This window comes from Nelumbo nucifera, chromosome 8, assembly GCF_055504915.1.
Source record: "Nelumbo nucifera cultivar China Antique chromosome 8, China Antique-T2T, whole genome shotgun sequence".
NCBI lineage: Eukaryota > Viridiplantae > Streptophyta > Magnoliopsida > Proteales > Nelumbonaceae > Nelumbo > Nelumbo nucifera.
In genome coordinates, this window is record NC_142656.1 from 7,611,285 (window position 1) to 7,625,345 (window position 14,061).

General features: G+C 48.2%; 1 protein-coding gene across 1 annotated transcript; it reads left to right on the forward strand.

Annotated features, from left to right (window-relative positions):
- Window positions 1-10,382: 10,382 nt before the first annotated feature.
- Window positions 10,383-13,703, forward strand: LOC104592038 (putative pectinesterase 53). Its single transcript, XM_010251179.3, has 5 exons — window positions 10,383-10,897; window positions 11,286-11,475; window positions 11,603-11,809; window positions 12,548-12,783; window positions 13,202-13,703. The coding sequence occupies exons 1-5, from the start codon at window positions 10,542-10,544 to the stop codon at window positions 13,347-13,349; spliced, it is 1,137 nt and encodes a 378-aa protein (XP_010249481.1). The 5' UTR covers window positions 10,383-10,541; the 3' UTR covers window positions 13,350-13,703.
- The last annotated feature ends 358 nt before the right edge of the window (window positions 13,704-14,061 follow it).

Sequence of the window (14,061 nt, forward strand, 5' to 3'; positions counted from 1 at the left end):
TCGGGCTCCTTGTAGGGAGTTCGGACCGCTGGTTCCTCCTTTCGGAGCTCGCGCCTTGGGCGTGCTGTTGTGCCGAGCTGTTGCCTTTGCCACGTGTTGAGTGGTTACGAGGTTGGGCCAAATCTTTCTTCATCAATTGCCCCCCACTCCTCGTGCAAAGGGACTTGCCTTGGCACGGGGAGTTCGCGAGGTGGCGGGTGGATGTGTCTCGTACTTCGAATTGGTTTTGATTGATAGCGCGAAGTGTGCATTTGTCAGGATTCTTCCAGGATTCTTGAACGCCAAAAAGTCGGGAAAACATGCCAATCCGTCTATAAATGCTGACAAACGTGACAGCATGCGCTTATTTCAAAATTTAAAAAGCGCGCCGCTGGGAGACGCGACAGCGGGCATCTTTTCAAATTTGAAAAAACGCGCCGCTGCCGCCTTAGATGCGAGGCGACGTGTGCTGGCGCTCTTTTAGTTTCAAAAGACGTGCGGCCAGTCACGTCAGGAGACGTGCGGCCAGTCACGTCTCAGTCTCAGGAAACGTGTGGTCGGCGTGACTGCGGGCCGATGGATTTGCTTTGATCAGAACCGTTGATTTTGGGCTACTGTGGGTATAAATAGTGGGGGACCCCAGCCGCTTTGTCACTCTTGCGTTTTGCTCCTTGAGCTCGCGTCCAAGCCTTTAGCTCGCATTCAAGCCTTTAGCTCGCGTTCAAGTTCCCGTAGTCCGTTCAAGCCTTTTTCCGGGTGAGTACTTTCCTAGAATCCATCTTCTCCTTCCGATGTCTAGCTCGGATAGCTCAAACAGTTCTTCAACGGGGTCAGATGCAGGTTCTACAAACCGAGTTGCATCCCCCGACAGTCCTAGCGAACTTGAGGTAGAGTTCGAGGAAGAGTTCGAACCCATAGGCCGAGTCGCCTCGGGTAGTTTGGCGTCCTCCTCTCATCGAGGTCGGACGTTAGACAAGTTTGGGCCCTCGACCATGACGCCTGAGGGGCTTCACTCTCTCATTACCCAGTTTAACTTGCCTAGGGAGTACACCTATTTTATACCCTCGGGCAGTTTCCCTTGGGAACACGGTCCTGATGAGATCGTGATATTCCGGGAGCAGCTCTATGCTAGGTTGCTCTTGCCTTTCCACCCCCTTATAGTCGAGGTCATGAACCACTTCGGCGTTACTGTCGGCCAGCTTCAACCGAATTCTTTCGTAACTTGGTGGGGACAATCTCCCTATTTTGCGAACAAATCTTTCCCTTAGACTTGGAGATTTTTTCTTCCATTCTGATGCTTAAGAAGCAAACGGGTCCCCTTCCCGGGCGTAGGCGGGCGTATTACCTGTCTCCTCGCCCGGGTTTTAAGCTTTTACACGATCTCCCCAACAAGGTCCCGGCGTGGAAACAGGACTACTTCGGGGTGCAAAGTGCATTGGGTAGCCGTTCCAAACCAGGTGGGGGATGGCTGCCCCTGATGCCGATGTTACGCTTGATAAGGAGACGGCGAAGGGCCTCCGGGAATGGGCACGGCTTGGGCTAAAATGCCACCATTATTTGACGGAAGCCAAGCTCATCGAGGCCGGTCTGAGTTCGGGTAGGTTCCTTACTCAGAGGCTTACCTTTTGTTTTGCTTTGTTCTTTCGTTTTCCTGATGCCGATTTGTTTTTGCAGGTGTGATGGACTCAGAGAAGACTTGTGGTGGGAATCTGTTTCACGCCATGAAGAGGAGGAAGCGAACTCGTGCCGAACTGCCCCGAGATGCGAAGCCCGAGGGACCAGACTATCCGTCAGTGGATCCGCCTAGGGAGCCCGAGATGGCCCCTCCAGTACAAGAAGCAGCAGGGGCCCCTTATGCCGAGGCTACTTACACGGGGGCTCCCGCTTACTCTTAGTTCGCTTATACCCGAGTTGTGCCTTCAGGCTCGGGAAACCAAGGCGTGTTCAGGAGCGTGTTGTTGCCGAACTACGCTCTTTAGAAGAGTAGGGAGGCCATTTATCCTGAGGAGGTCGCGGCATGGACCGAGCTCCCTCTGAACCAGGTGGCTTGTCGTGCTGTCACTCATGCCATGGTGGTAATGCAACGATTTTCTTGTCGGGCTCTTTGCTTTTATCTTTCTTGCTATCGTTCTTTTGATTTATCTTTCCTTTTGGTAGGTGAATTCTTCTATCCATGCCTTGGCGGCCCAAGTGGAAAGGAGCTCGAGGCAGGTGCGAGCTGCCAAAGAGGCTTCCCGTGCTGCTGAGGCGGCTTCTCATGCTGCTCAGGCCAGGCTGGCGAGGTCTTAGAGAAATATCGAGGCCATGGGAGTTGTGGTGAAGCATATGACGGACCTGAGGCTGGATTTGCAGCATCAGGTTGAATACCTTCAAGACATTAGGGAGAGGACACTGATCTTTTCTCAAGGCATCGAGGATGCCAAGAAGAAGGCCGTTGATGAATACATCGCCTCGTCGCGCTTTGATGACCTGATGGTGGGCTCGTACAGAATGGGCTTTAAACTAAGCCGGTGGATGATCCGGAATACGTACCCCGAGCTCGATATCAGCGCTATAAACACTTCACGCATTACTCAGGAGATGGCCAACGCTGCAGACGCTAAACCGGACTCTGAGGATGAGGCAGGTCCTTCGGGTGTTGTTGAAGTGGCTTCTGATGATGACGAAGTGCCTCCGGGCCTGTGAGCTCGATATGTATATATATATATATATTTTTTGGAAATGTACACTCCCTTATTTTGCAATGGAATGACTTTCTTTTGGTTAAGTGTTGGTTGCTCTTTCTCCCGAACTGACCGTATTTTCCGAACTGACCATATGCCCGATCTGTTTTTTTTTTTTTTTTTGCCCGGGTTACGGCACTCGTGTGGCCTGTTTTGGTGTTAATACTTAGCCTCTGAGATGCCGATGCCCCAATTAGTTCATTGTCAGCACTTTGTCTGAGCCTTTGGTTGGCACTTTTTGCCTTTGCTTGCCTATGCCGAGGTTTTTTGTTAGCTCGGCATCCTAGCCCCTAAGCTCTGGTAGCGACTTTATCCACTTCGCTTGGTGGTCTATAGGTATTATTGCCTTAAGTTAACGACATTCCACGCTCGGGGTACTTGTTTGCCCTCTAAGGTTTCGAGCTCGTATGCCCCCCGATCGCTCTCTTTACTCTGTAGGGCCCTTCCCAATTTGGTCCAAGTTTGCCCACACCGGGTTCGGGTGCCATGATCTTACGGAGAACCAGGTCGCCGACGCGGAAGTTCCACTTCTTTACTCTAGCATTGTAGTACCGAGCTACTTTTTGCTGGTAAGCTGCTGTCCGGATGTACGCGATGTCTCTTACCTCGTCCAGTAGGTCGAGGTTGGTACGTAACTTGTCTCCGTTTGTCTGATCGTCATATGCTTCTAATCGTAGTGTAGGTACTTCGATCTCCGCCGGGATTACCGCTTCAGTGCCGTAGGTGAGGTTAAAGGGGGTCTCTCCCGTGGCGGTTTTTTCCGTAGTTCGGTGAGCCCATAAAACACTTGGTAGCTCATCCGCCCACAACCCTTTATCTCGGTCAAGTCGCGCTTTCAGTCCATGGAGGATAGCTCTATTCATTACTTCTGTTTGACCGTTTGCCTGCGGGTGTGCGACCGATGTGAAGTTTTGCCGAATTCCCATATCTTGGCACCATTCCTGGAACTTGATATCCTCGAACTTCTTGCCATTGTCGGAGATCAGTACCCGAGGTAACTCAAAGCGACATACTATGTTCTTTCAATAGAAGTTCTGTACGTTTCAGGCTGTAACTGTTGCCAGAGGTTCAGCTTCTATCCACTTTGTGAAGTAATCTACCGCCATCACTAGGAACTTCCTCCCACCTATTGCCGGCGGGAATGGCCCCAGGAGGTCGATGCCCCATTGCGCAAAGGGCCATGGACTGGTGAGGTACTTGAAGTCGGCAACAGGCTGATGGTGGATATTGGCATGATTCTGACACTTATCGCATTTCCTGACGAGCTCGACGGCCTCTGCCTTCATTGTTGGCCAGTAGTACCCTTGTCGAAGTGTCTTTTGGGCGAAGGCTCTGCCCCTGAAGTGTCCACCGCATAGGCCTTCATGAGTGTCGCGAAGTACGATCTCGGCTTCGGTAGGTCGCAAGCAACACAAGTAGGGAGCGTGTAGGACCATCGGTACAGCCGTTCGTATATTATGACATATTTGGCTGTCTGGCGCTGCACCCTCCTGGCTGCATTGCGGTCCGCAGGGAGAGTTCCATCTAGTAAGAAGCTCGTGAGTGGGTCGATCCAGCTCGGCTCTGCTTCAAGGACGGGAGCGACCTCCTCTGCCCTACCGAGAATGCTAGGCCGAGGTAAGTCCTCTATGTACACGGTTCTCATGGTGCTGTGACTCGTGCTGGCTAACCAGGACAGGGCGTCAGCCTTAGTGTTCACTGTCCTCGGTATTTGCCTGATCAAGTATGATTGGAAGTTGAGCAGAGCCTCCTTTACTTTTGCCAAGTAGGCGATCATAGTCCGCTCGCGTGCTTCGTATTCGCTCGTAACCTGGTTGACCACAAGCTAGGAATCGCTGCAAATAACTATATGTTTTGCTCTTACCTTTTGTGCTAGGTTCAGCCCGGCTATCAATGCCTCATACTCCGCCTCATTGTTGGATGCCGTGAACACAAAGCGTAGCGCGTATTCCAATTTCGTGCCACCCGGGCCGCGTAGCACTATTCCAGCCCCACTACCCTGCTGGTTCGAGGAGCCATCTACGTGAAGGATCCAGGGCTCCTCATCCCAGTTCGCGTTTGGCATAACTAGGAGAGATGCCACACTGGCTGCTACTTCACGGGGTTCATACTCTATTAGCTTGGGAGCTCCGGGCTCACCCGAACTAGGGATCTCGGGCTCAACCGGCCTAGGGACTTCGAGGCTGAACGTGCACTCAGCGATAAAATCTGCTAAGGCTTGGGCCTTAATAGCAGATCGTGGCTTATATTGGAGGTCGTACTCGCTGAGCTCAATGGCCCACTTCATCAGCCGACCGGAAACCTCGGGCTTGAGTAAGACTTGCCTTAGAGGTTTCTCAGTCAAGACGATGACAATGTGAGCCTGGAAATATGGGCGGAATTTCCAAGCTGCAATTACTAGTGCGTATGCTAGCTTTTCTATCTACAGGTATCTCGTCTCTGCTCCCTGCAGAATTTTACTAACATAATAGATAGGTTGTTGGACCCGATCTACTTCTTTTATTAGTACCGAACTGACCACCTTGTCCCTTGCCGAGAGATACAGTTCTAAGACCTTGCCCTCCTCGAGCCGGGTTAAGATCGGCACACTAGCGAGGTAGTTTTTTAGCTCGTCGAACGCGAGCTGGCAGTCTCGGGTCCATTCGAACCCTTTGCCTTTGATTGCTTTAAAGAAAGGCAGACAGCGGTCTTCCGACTTGGACATGAAGCGGCTCAAAGCGGCTATGCGGCCATTTAGCCTCTGAACCTCTTTTACTTTTCGGGGTGGTCTCATATCTAGGATGACATTTATCTTGTCCAGGTTGGCCACAATACCGTGCCGGTTGACAATGTACCCTAGGAACTTACCCGGTTGACAATGTACCCTAGGAACCCACACTTGTTTGGGTTTAGTTTCATGCTAAATTGACGCAGAATTTAAGTCTTGTATTAATTCCTGTGAAAATTGCGTTTTGACAACCATGTCGTCTACATAACATTCTATTTCCGTGCCAAATAAGGACTGAAACAGTTTATTCACAAGTCTTTGGAAGGTCGCCCCAGCATTCTTCAGTCCGAAGGGCATGACCTTGTAGCAGTACAGGCCGAACTCGGTTATGAAGCCGGTTTTTTCCTCATCGGACTGATCCATCCTGATTTAGTTGTAGCCCGAGTAGGCATCCAAGAAGCTTAGCAACTTATGTTCCGAGGTCGCGTCCACTAGGCGGTCAATTCTGGGGAGGGGGAAACAGTCTTTCGGGTAAGCTCGGTTCAGGTCGGTGTAGTCGACGCACATGCGCCACTTGCCGTTTGCCTTTTTCACCAGCACTGGGTTGGCTACCCAGCTAGGGTAATGAACTTCCCTTATGAGGTCTGCTGCAAGGAGCTTTTCGACCTCCTCGTCGACCGCCCTCCAGCGCTCCGGGGCTAAGTTGTGTTTCTTCTGTCTAATGGGTCTGACTACAGGGTCAGTATTAAGTTTGTGAGTTATAAGGCTGGGGTTAATACCGGGCATATCGGCCGCGGACCATGCAAAAATATCTAAATTTTGAAGTAAGAAACTCACTAGTTCGGTTCGTAGAGGTTCCTTGACGGAAGCACTGATCTGTAGTGTTCGAGCTGGGTCCGTAGCCAAAGTTGGGATTGTGATCGTTTCCTCTGTGGGCGAAGCTCGTTCCTCGCCCTGCTCTGTAGGCCGCTCTAGATCGAGGTCGTCGGCCGCCTTGGTTTTTCCCTTCAGGGCAGCAACATAACACTTGCGGGACTCAAGTTGGTCGCCCTGCGCTACCCCCACACCGAAGTCTGTAGGGAACTTCATTGCCAAATAGTAGGTGGAGACCACTGCCCGTAGGATATGTGTAATTGGCTGCCTTATTATGGCATTGTATGGGGAGGGGGTCGCGACCACCAGGAAATCGTGGTTAAGTCTGACCACACAAGGCCATGTGCTGACTTCCACAGGTACTGTCATTTTCCCAAGGGGCCTGACTTCCTCTCCGCTGAAGCCCACCAGAGGAGTGTTCGCGGGCTTCAACTTGCTTCTCTGCAACTGCAGCTGGTCAAACGCCAACTTGAAGAGGATGTCTGCCGAGCTGCCCGAATCCACAAGTACGCGCCTGACCTCAAAGTCGTTGATCCTTAGTTTTATGACAAGCGCGTCATCGTGGGGGTAGTGGACCCCTCGCACATCGTCTTCCATGAAGAAGATCGGTTGTTCAGTCTTCAGCCTCTATGGAGGGTTCTGTTCTTCTCGGGCTGCTTTGCGAACTGACGTCCGGTCCGCTGCCGAAGTACAACCTGCTACCACCGAACCTCCCACTATCACATGGATGGTTCTTCGAACTGGCCTCTCTTCCGGAGGCTGTCGTTGCAACGGTTCGGCTGGCCTGCTGCTGGATTCGGGGGCATCCCTTCCGTGCTTTCCTTGCCGACCTGCCTTATTGTTATTATTATTATTATTATTATTATGCTGTACAAAATTTCTCAAGTATCCGCGACGGATGAGTCCTTCTATCTCGTCCCGGAGATTATTACACTGTTCGGTACTATGACCGTGATCTCTATGGAAACTACAGTACAAGTTTTTATTTCTCTCGTTTGGGTTCCCCTTTAGACGAGGTGGCCATTTTATGTATGGGGCATCTTTGATCGCCATCAAGATCTCGGTCCGCCTCGTGTTTAACGGTGTGTAGTACGTCCGAGCTGCAAAGGGAGCTCGGAATAGCTGGCTCGGCTTCGTCTCCCGGGTTGGGTTTTTTCTTCTGTCAATTGGGTTGGAGGGCTCGCCTTCCCTCTTCCTTTTCTCGATCCCGCTTTCGGTCCTTTGGTTGATCTCTTCCTCTGTTCTCATGGACTTATCCGCGAGCTTGAAAAATTCGGCCATGGTCGTGGGCTGGTTAGCTACCATGTGCCATTTGAACTCCTTGTGTGTTACTCCTCTCTTGGCCGCCGCGAGCTACACCGTGGGGTCCAATCGCGGTATCTGCAAGCACGCGTCATTGAACCGCTTGATGTAGCCCCGGATGGACTCTCCTTCCCTCTGGACTACTCCGAAGATGCTTTCCTCGGTTCTGGGGCACCGCTTGCTGGTAACGAAGTGTGCGGTGAAGACCTGCACGAACTGGGTCTAGCTTCTTATTGACCCCGGGGCCAGGTTCCTGTACCAAGTGCGGGCCACCCACTGGAAGGCATCGACGTGGTCGTTGGGGTCAAAGGACCCATCATACTTGTCTAGAGGAGGGAGCTTGAAGTCTCTGGGCATGGGGACTGCAAGGAGTTCTGATGAGAGGGGGGAAGGAACTGAGAGAATAGGGGCAAATTTTACCTCGTTCGAGCTTGTCTCTTCTTTAGCTCTGAGCTCGGGTAGGACACGGGTGGAAGTTCGGCAACTTCGCCGGCGCCTTCGTTGCTGAGTGGGCCTGGTACTGGCGCTGCTGGCCTCTGTGTTGCCGAGCCCGATGGGCCCGGACTGTTGGTAGTCTGCTGCTAGGGCGCTGAATCGATTTTCTGTCAGCGGGAGCTCAGACTTGGAATGCCGAGATACTGACTTGGCGGGCGAGGTTCCCGACCTGTCGGCGAGCTACGAGGCGGGGGTGATTTTTCTTTCTCCTCGGCCCGGGGATGAGGCCTGACTCTTGTGGGGGTTCTGAAGTTGGGAGGCTTCTCCTCGGTGATGGCGTCCACCCTGAGGGGAGGGCTTAACCAGCTTTGGAGCAGGGTGCCGAGGTGGAAGCAGTGGTTGGTTCAGAGGCAGTTGGGTGAACTGCTGCTGATAGTGATACTGAGAGATGTGATGCAGTACTTGATGCTACTAGAGTTGATGTTGCTGGAATTGTTGCATTTGGGCTTGCATTGCCCGCATGCATTGCATCAGGTCGTCCAACTGGTTCGAACTGGTCGCCAGGGGGACAGCAGTTGGTTCATTAAAGGTTGTTTCGACAGGGAGAGGAAAGGGGGCGTTCATGGCGGAAAGGTTTACGGGCGCCACTGTTCGTGGCGCATTCAGGCTGGGGGTCCCATCCACCGGAAGGGAGATGGTGAACTGTCCGATGCACACCACGGGGGCTTGAAGTTGTTCCTCGGTGGTGTTCATCTCCGTGCCACGTCCGGCATTGCTAGAAGAAGCCATGAGTGTTGGGGTTTTTTGGAAAAAAGAGGTTATGAGAGTTTTAGAGGGAAGCTTTTAGAAGCGTTCCCACAGACGGCGTCAATTGATGGTGCGCAATCCGGCGGGTCCTAGCTGTCAAGGATCTTGCCTCGGGCTGGTGCAGAAGGTGCCTGAAACGAAGGGGAAAGAGAGTAATCTCCGGGGAAGAACCCGATGAGTATGCTCTGAAGCTCAAGTTAGTATTTTGTCAAAGGCAAGATAAAACCAGATGGCGCAAAGTTCACATACCTTGTTCTTGGGGGGTAGAGAGCCTTTTAAAACCACTTCGCGCACTCACTCCTAAGCTTCTGTCAGGTCGTGTATGATTACTTCTGTGCTTCTGCCAGTTCGGGTGTCATCACCTCTGCTGGGGCAGAACCGCCACTGCTCTCTTTGTCGGAACCATCTCTGTAACTGGAGATGGCGGTGGCAGGTGTTTGGCATGCCTTGTTAATAGTAGCGTACTACCATGTTCAATTGTGTCCAAGTGAATGGGGGACTCACCTATTTATAGAAAAGGGGTTTCATCTAAGAACTAACACGTTTATTGTCACATGTGGTTGGAGCTCAGTCCACTTGTCACGCCCTCGGTTGACATGTTGTGTACACATGATAGGTAGTATGCATATATTGAATGCACTGTCATTGATGTGCTGATCAACTCAACCACGTGTTAATTGTGCTTGTTATGAATTAGTGTCAGATCAGCTCATTAGATCCAAGTCAGCTCATAGCTCGTTAGGACCAGGTCATCTCGTCAATTGACAATTCCGCCCCGCCCCCCAACATGCTACCACTTGGCGGTCGGTTTTCGCCTTATAGTGTTCTCCATTTGATGATCATAGAATCAAAAATTAAGCAAAGTACATGTATACCTGAATCATAGAATCATGAGTTTAACAGATTGTTTTACATTATGTGGCTCAAAAAAAAAAAAAAACATTTTCAAAGGGATTGTTAGTATACCACTTTTTTAAACTATATGTGAACCGAACAACACTACTTACTGTGTGGTCTCATATACACGGTTGTTCACACATGTCAGGGGACTAGTTTGTTCTAGAATTGTTGGAATATAAATTGATGATCTGGTGGAGCCTCTTGGGCTTAACAATAATAAATAAAACTAATCGTTTTCATTTGAATCATTTACAAATAAGATTCCCTTGTAAATCCTTATATTGGACCTAAAACACCCAGACTTCCACAATTTACATTAAGAGCCCGGCTGACTCCATTTCTGTAGACGTGCACAGAACGAAACAATTCGACCAGGTCGATGATCATCACTTGATGCTTACTCTAGGCTATCCACCATTGACAGTCTTGAGGGAAAAGCATGTAAGCGCATGGTTTGAATTTGATATTATAATAAGTGCGGAACCGTCCCCATGATCCAATGCGAATATATTCACCTCCACACACAAACATGGAGAGACCGACCCCCTCACAGCCACCCAGTCAGCCACCACCCAAAACCAAAACAAAAGCGGAGAACAACTAATAAACACCACCTGCTTTCTTGTCTTATCAACTAAGGTTGTAGGCTTGTAGCCGGTATTCTCAAACTGGAGGTCGGCCTTGAACATCTGTCAATATTCCACCTAAAAGAAGAGACAAATTAAGCTTATAAAATGCTCTTCATGAACCAAACTCTAATTCTCACACACTAGTCATTTCTTCTTCTCCTTCCGACCTCCCAGCTCTCCATCTCAATGCCGACTTCTCAACATACTTGGTGTATTGTTGTCCTTCTTCTCATAAATTCAAGCCAAACACTGTGCCATACCAAAGGTATCCGACCAAGGAAGTCGGCAGGTTCGAACTTATCGACCAATATGACAAATACCCAGTTAGCAGAACAACAATTCATGAAATGGGTCACATTTGTTGGAAGCCTCAGACACTCTCTCTTCTCCACAGCAAAGAACAAACTCTTCCCTTCTTATACTCTTACTGTTCATAAAAACCCGGCTGCCGGAGATTTTACATCGATTCAAGATGCCATTGATTCACTTCCATCCGTTAACCTTGTGAGGGTTGTTATCAAGGTCAATGCCGGAGTCTATACGTGAGTACTGAGTTCTTGATTCCGTATACAGTTTTAAACTGCGTTTTGATTCTTTTGTTTTGTTTTATGCCAATTGATCGAGCTTGCTTCCACTCATTGATCATGAGAGTTGAAACTTTGTCTATATTAATTCTGATGGGATTGATTCTTTTCTTTTTCAATATGATTGAAAATTTTGAAAACACTGGAGTTTCATGGAACGGAGCCATTTGCATGCATTTGTTTGTTGCTCTGTCCTTACGTATCTGATATCTGATCAAATACCATGAGAACGGGTCTGGCTCAAATACAATATTTACATTTTTTTTCTTGTTCTGTTTCTTTGTGTTCTATTCTAACTACTGGTAAAATCTAACTTGGGTTTGATTCCATGATATGAAACTTGTAGGGAGAAAGTGAATATACCACCATTGAAATCCTTCATAACCATAGAAGGAGCAGGAGCGGATAAAACAATTGTCCAATGGGGAGACACAGCTCAAACACCTGGGCCGAATGGACGGCCCATTGGTACCTTCAATTCTGCAACTTTTGCCGTGAATTCCCCTTATTTCATAGCTAAGAACATTACTTTTAAGGTAAAACTAAAGGACTTTAATAGATTTATATATATAAACTCCATTAAGATTAACCTCTCCCCACACCACACCACCCCGAAATCTCTCTCTCTCTCTCTCTCTCTGAGAGAATGAATATGTGGTGCAGAACACAACACCCCTACCGCCACCGGGAGCAATTGGAAAGCAAGCAGTAGCATTCAGAATTTCCGGAGATACGGCAGCGTTCTGGGGCTGTAAATTCTTCGGCGCACAGGATACACTCTATGATCATCTAGGTAGACACTACTACAAAGACTGCTACATTGAAGGCTCTGTGGATTTCATCTTTGGCAATGGTCTCTCACTGTTTGAGGTTAGTCTCTCATATTTTTTGCATCATTACTCTCTATGTTCATGAGTTCATGTCTTTTCTAACTGTATCAATCGATCCTGTAATATCAGATTCTCACTTTCTAGCATAATCTCTTAACTTGAAAAGAAATCATCTATTTTGTTTTTTATTTTTTTTTTTAACTAACAACCGGAATATGACAAGTCGTTTGTTTGTGCAATTGCTTTTAGTTAAAAAGTGAGAGACCCGGCAATAAAGTTTGATACTTTGTTTTTTGTATAGAGACCATTAATACCTAATCAGTTTCATTACTAATAAAATATTAATGAAAGGACAGCTCCTCAATTAGTGTTATCGAATATGCAATTTCTGGACCTTGACCCACAGCCACAGGCCACACCCACCAACTTTTCACAAGTCTAGGCCAACTGGCTTGAATTGTTTTATATTTTGAGCCCAACCCATGTGAGCATCTTCCATCCATAATAAATTGTGTGCTACGGCCCAAATGGGTTCAAGCCCAACTTAAAGATGCAGATGATGAGCTGGGGCCTGGGGCCTGGGGCCTGGGGATGCCATACATTGATACCAATATGAATACCTAATTAAACCTAATTTAAGTGCATTTGTAGGCATTTTTGTTATGACATGTGTGTGTATTTGAAATGGAAAGGGCATTATAAATGCCCAAGGGCCAAGGCCAATGAGAGAGTTACTATTCTATTAATGGTTGTTATGGTCACGTTTGTTACTTGACAGGGATGTAATGTGCACGCAATAGCTCAGAAATATGGAGCTGTGACTGCCCAAAGCAGGATGAGCCTCCTAGAAGACACTGGGTTTTCATTTGTCAACTGTAGAGTCACTGGCTCAGGAGCTCTCTATCTTGGGAGGGCATGGGGTACCTTCTCCAGGGTCGTCTTTGCCTATACCTATATGGACAATATTATCATTCCCAAAGGCTGGTATAACTGGGGAGACCCTAACAGACAAATGTACGTCTCATCTCTCTCTCTCTCTCTCTCTCATGCCATCTCTTATTAGTAATAGTTACTTCTCAACAAGTGCAAATAAAAAAAAAAAAAATCATAAAGAAGCAAGCATATTTAATTGAGGTTCCTGGCACCACCACCGCCCCATCGTGGCCGCCACCAACACCTGACTTCTGAGTGGGGCCGACCTGAAGCAGAAGGCCACTTCTGAGTTCTGAGTTCTGAGTTCCCCTTTGCCAGACTCTGAACAGTCTAACATGAGCTTGAAACGTCGAGTGCAGGAGTCGGAATTCACAGACCTACCAAATGTCGCCATAGTTTTATACTAACCTAAAGAAAAGGGTGCAAGCTTCAATTCTGTCCAAATCATTCAGACCTTTCAGATAAACCCCTGCAGTTTGTTAATTAACTATTGTTGTAGGACTGTATTCTATGGACAATACAAATGCACGGGACCCGGAGCAAGTTTCGCGGGAAGAGTTTCATGGTCAAGAGAACTCACCGACGCTGAGGCCAAGCCTTTTACTTCACTGACCTTCATTGACGGATCTGAGTGGATCAAATTCTAATTTATATTAATACATGTCTCCTCATTAGTTAACTAATCAGCAGTGTAAAGTATTGTTTTTAGTCTTTACTTGTTATATTTATAGATACAGCAGAAGTAGGTAGTCAATAATAATTTTGCTTCATTTGGAATGGCTTTCGGAATCGGAAAGGTAGTGCGTTCGATCGATTCTTTTATGCGGTAGTTTAAAAAAACAAAAGGTGAAGACTGAAGAGTGAGGAAAGAATGAAGACGATCGAAGACCATTCTGATTCTGTAACTCAGCTCCCTCCCCACCTCTCTCCGCGCGCATTCAGGAATCAGGAATATTGAGGATAAAAGAAATCGTAAAGTTAATCAGAGTACCTTTATTCCAGTTTTTGGGCACTTGTGTTTGGAATTTGGAATTTGGAATAGAATGGCAAAGAGCAGAAGCAGTGGTGTCGTTTTCCTTTTCCACGTAGAATGAAAATTTTTGGAACTGGGCCTTCCCGCCATAAGTCACTGCTCCTGTATCGTCAGACTCGGAAACGACGCCATTCTCATTCTGTTTCTGTTACGGGCTTACGGCTTACGGTTACGGTTACGGAGGTCAAATTGGTATCTTCTCTTCTGTTTAATCTGTTTGACTGTTTATGTTTCCGTTCCGTTCCGATCCTAACTTTTTTGAAGTCCATGGAATTAAAAAAGTTAAAAAAAAAGAAAAAAGAAAAGAGTTAATCCACTGCAATCCC